Below are 1,767 nucleotides of genomic sequence, written 5' to 3'. Positions count from 1 at the left end.
GAATATGAGCGACTTTTCCTTTAATAAGTAAAAGAAGATACATTTTTTAAGTTCCTCTTTCTTTTTTATTTTTTTTTCTCTATTCTTTCTTCTTATTTTTTCTACTCCTCCTCTCCAGATCTGTCCCAGAGCGATGCTGTTCGGTCACACCTCCTCCATCACCTGTCTGTCTAAAGCCAGTAACAGCAGCGACAAGCAGTACATGGTCAGCGCTTCAGAGAGCGGGTGGGTTTCCTGACGTCCTCATGGCGGTCTGTGTTCTGTTCCAAAATGTCCGCCTGACGGCGTGTTTCTGCGTTTCTAGGGAGATGTGTCTGTGGGATGTGAACGACGGACGCTGCATCGAGTTCACCAAGCTGGCCTGCGCTCACACTGGCATTCAGGTAAGACCAGGAGTCTCTGATCGTCATGTGGAAACATGCCAAAGAAGTGGGGGCCGTTAGAGGAGGGGGCGGGGCTCCTGAGCTGAGCCCGGTGGGTCTGTTGGAGGGCTACCATGAATGGTCATATATAGAGCTGGAAGATAGAGCTTTAACGTGGTCACGTCTCCCTCTTTACGGCGCTCTGATTGATGGAACAGATAGTGATGCCACACAGACGGAGCGGAGCTGAAAAGATGGGAATTTCCTGCGAAATGCCGTCGTGGCAACCAATCAGGGACAGGTTGAGGTTTTGATGTAGCGTAAAGAAGTGCAGCCGAGACGATTCAGTCAGAATGGAACAAAGAGAAGATGATGCTGAGAGGATAAAATAAGAAATGATCAGATAAAAATATTTATTATTTAAGCTGATAAATGTCTTAAAATGTGTGAAGATTTCTAGGGATCTGAAACTTGATTTTTACTAGTAGAGTTTTAATTTTTAATATCCTCAAATTAAGATTCCTTTTGTAAAAATGTGATTTAGGAAATCTATAATTATAGTTCTGTTCTCTTGGGGATATCGTTTAGACCAGGAACAATCCTATTGTAGCGATCTACAAATGAAACATCAGAGGAGCGTGCTTTTATTAAGTGTTAAAATGGTCTGCCGTAGCCCCGGCCAGCCGCCGCTCTGTGCCCTGTTAGATCTGTGGAAGTGCCGTCCAGTCCGCCGCTTCGATAATCCAAACCTGATCCCTCTCTGGAGAATCAGGTGGTGTTGAAAGAGAAGCTCCGCCTCTCTGATGATGTCAAGACGTGCAAACAGCTACAGGCACAACAGAGAGGAAGGAAAATCAGAATCAGGCTGTAAGCCATGAAGTGATTAATACGGAAGAGGATTAGGGCCACTGGGGAAAAAAAAAAAAAAAGTTAGATTTTTTAATTTTATTTCAGTTTAGCCTGGGAAAAAGTCAGAATTCTGAGATTAATCTCAGAATTCTGACTTAATTCTGACAGCTAACAAACATGTTAGCATCAAGCCGTGGCCATGTCTGTTTTAGAGACTAGCTCTCTTGTTTTAATCACCTTCTGCTCCTCCATTAATGAGGGGACCCCTCTGACACTGGTCCTCTCAAACAGCTCACATCTTTGTCAGTGAAGCTGAGAGCTCCCACATCTCTTCCTTCATGGTGCCAATCTACATTAAGACCCACAATTCTGAGATTAAAGTCAGAATTCTGAGAAAAAAAGTCAGAATTTTGAGATTAAAGTCAGAATTCTGAGAAAAAAAAGTCAGAATTCTGAGATTAAAGTCAGAATTCTGAGATTAAAGTCAGAATTCTGGGATTAAAGTCAGAATTCTGGGATTAAAGTCAGAATTCTGGGATTAAAGTCAGAATTCTGG

At 42.8% G+C, this 1,767-nt stretch overlaps 1 protein-coding gene across 1 annotated transcript in view; it reads left to right on the top strand.

Moving 5' to 3' along the window:
- The first annotated feature begins 116 nt into the window (after positions 1 to 116).
- wdr7 (WD repeat domain 7) overlaps positions 117 to 1,767 on the top strand; it is a 133,029-nt gene continuing 131,378 nt past the window's right edge. The window contains exons 1-2 of the mRNA XM_015391739.1: positions 117 to 225; positions 305 to 383. Coding sequence (XP_015247225.1) covers positions 134 to 225; positions 305 to 383 — 171 coding nt within the window. The 5' untranslated portion in view covers positions 117 to 133. The remainder of the gene's footprint in view (positions 226 to 304; positions 384 to 1,767) is intronic.

This window comes from Cyprinodon variegatus, unplaced genomic scaffold (assembly GCF_000732505.1).
Source record: "Cyprinodon variegatus isolate N-32 unplaced genomic scaffold, C_variegatus-1.0 Scaffold558, whole genome shotgun sequence".
NCBI classification, from domain to species: Eukaryota; Metazoa; Chordata; class Actinopteri; order Cyprinodontiformes; family Cyprinodontidae; genus Cyprinodon; species Cyprinodon variegatus.
The sequence above is the reverse complement of the archived record's forward strand: the minus strand, read 5'-3'. Positions and strand labels throughout refer to the sequence as shown.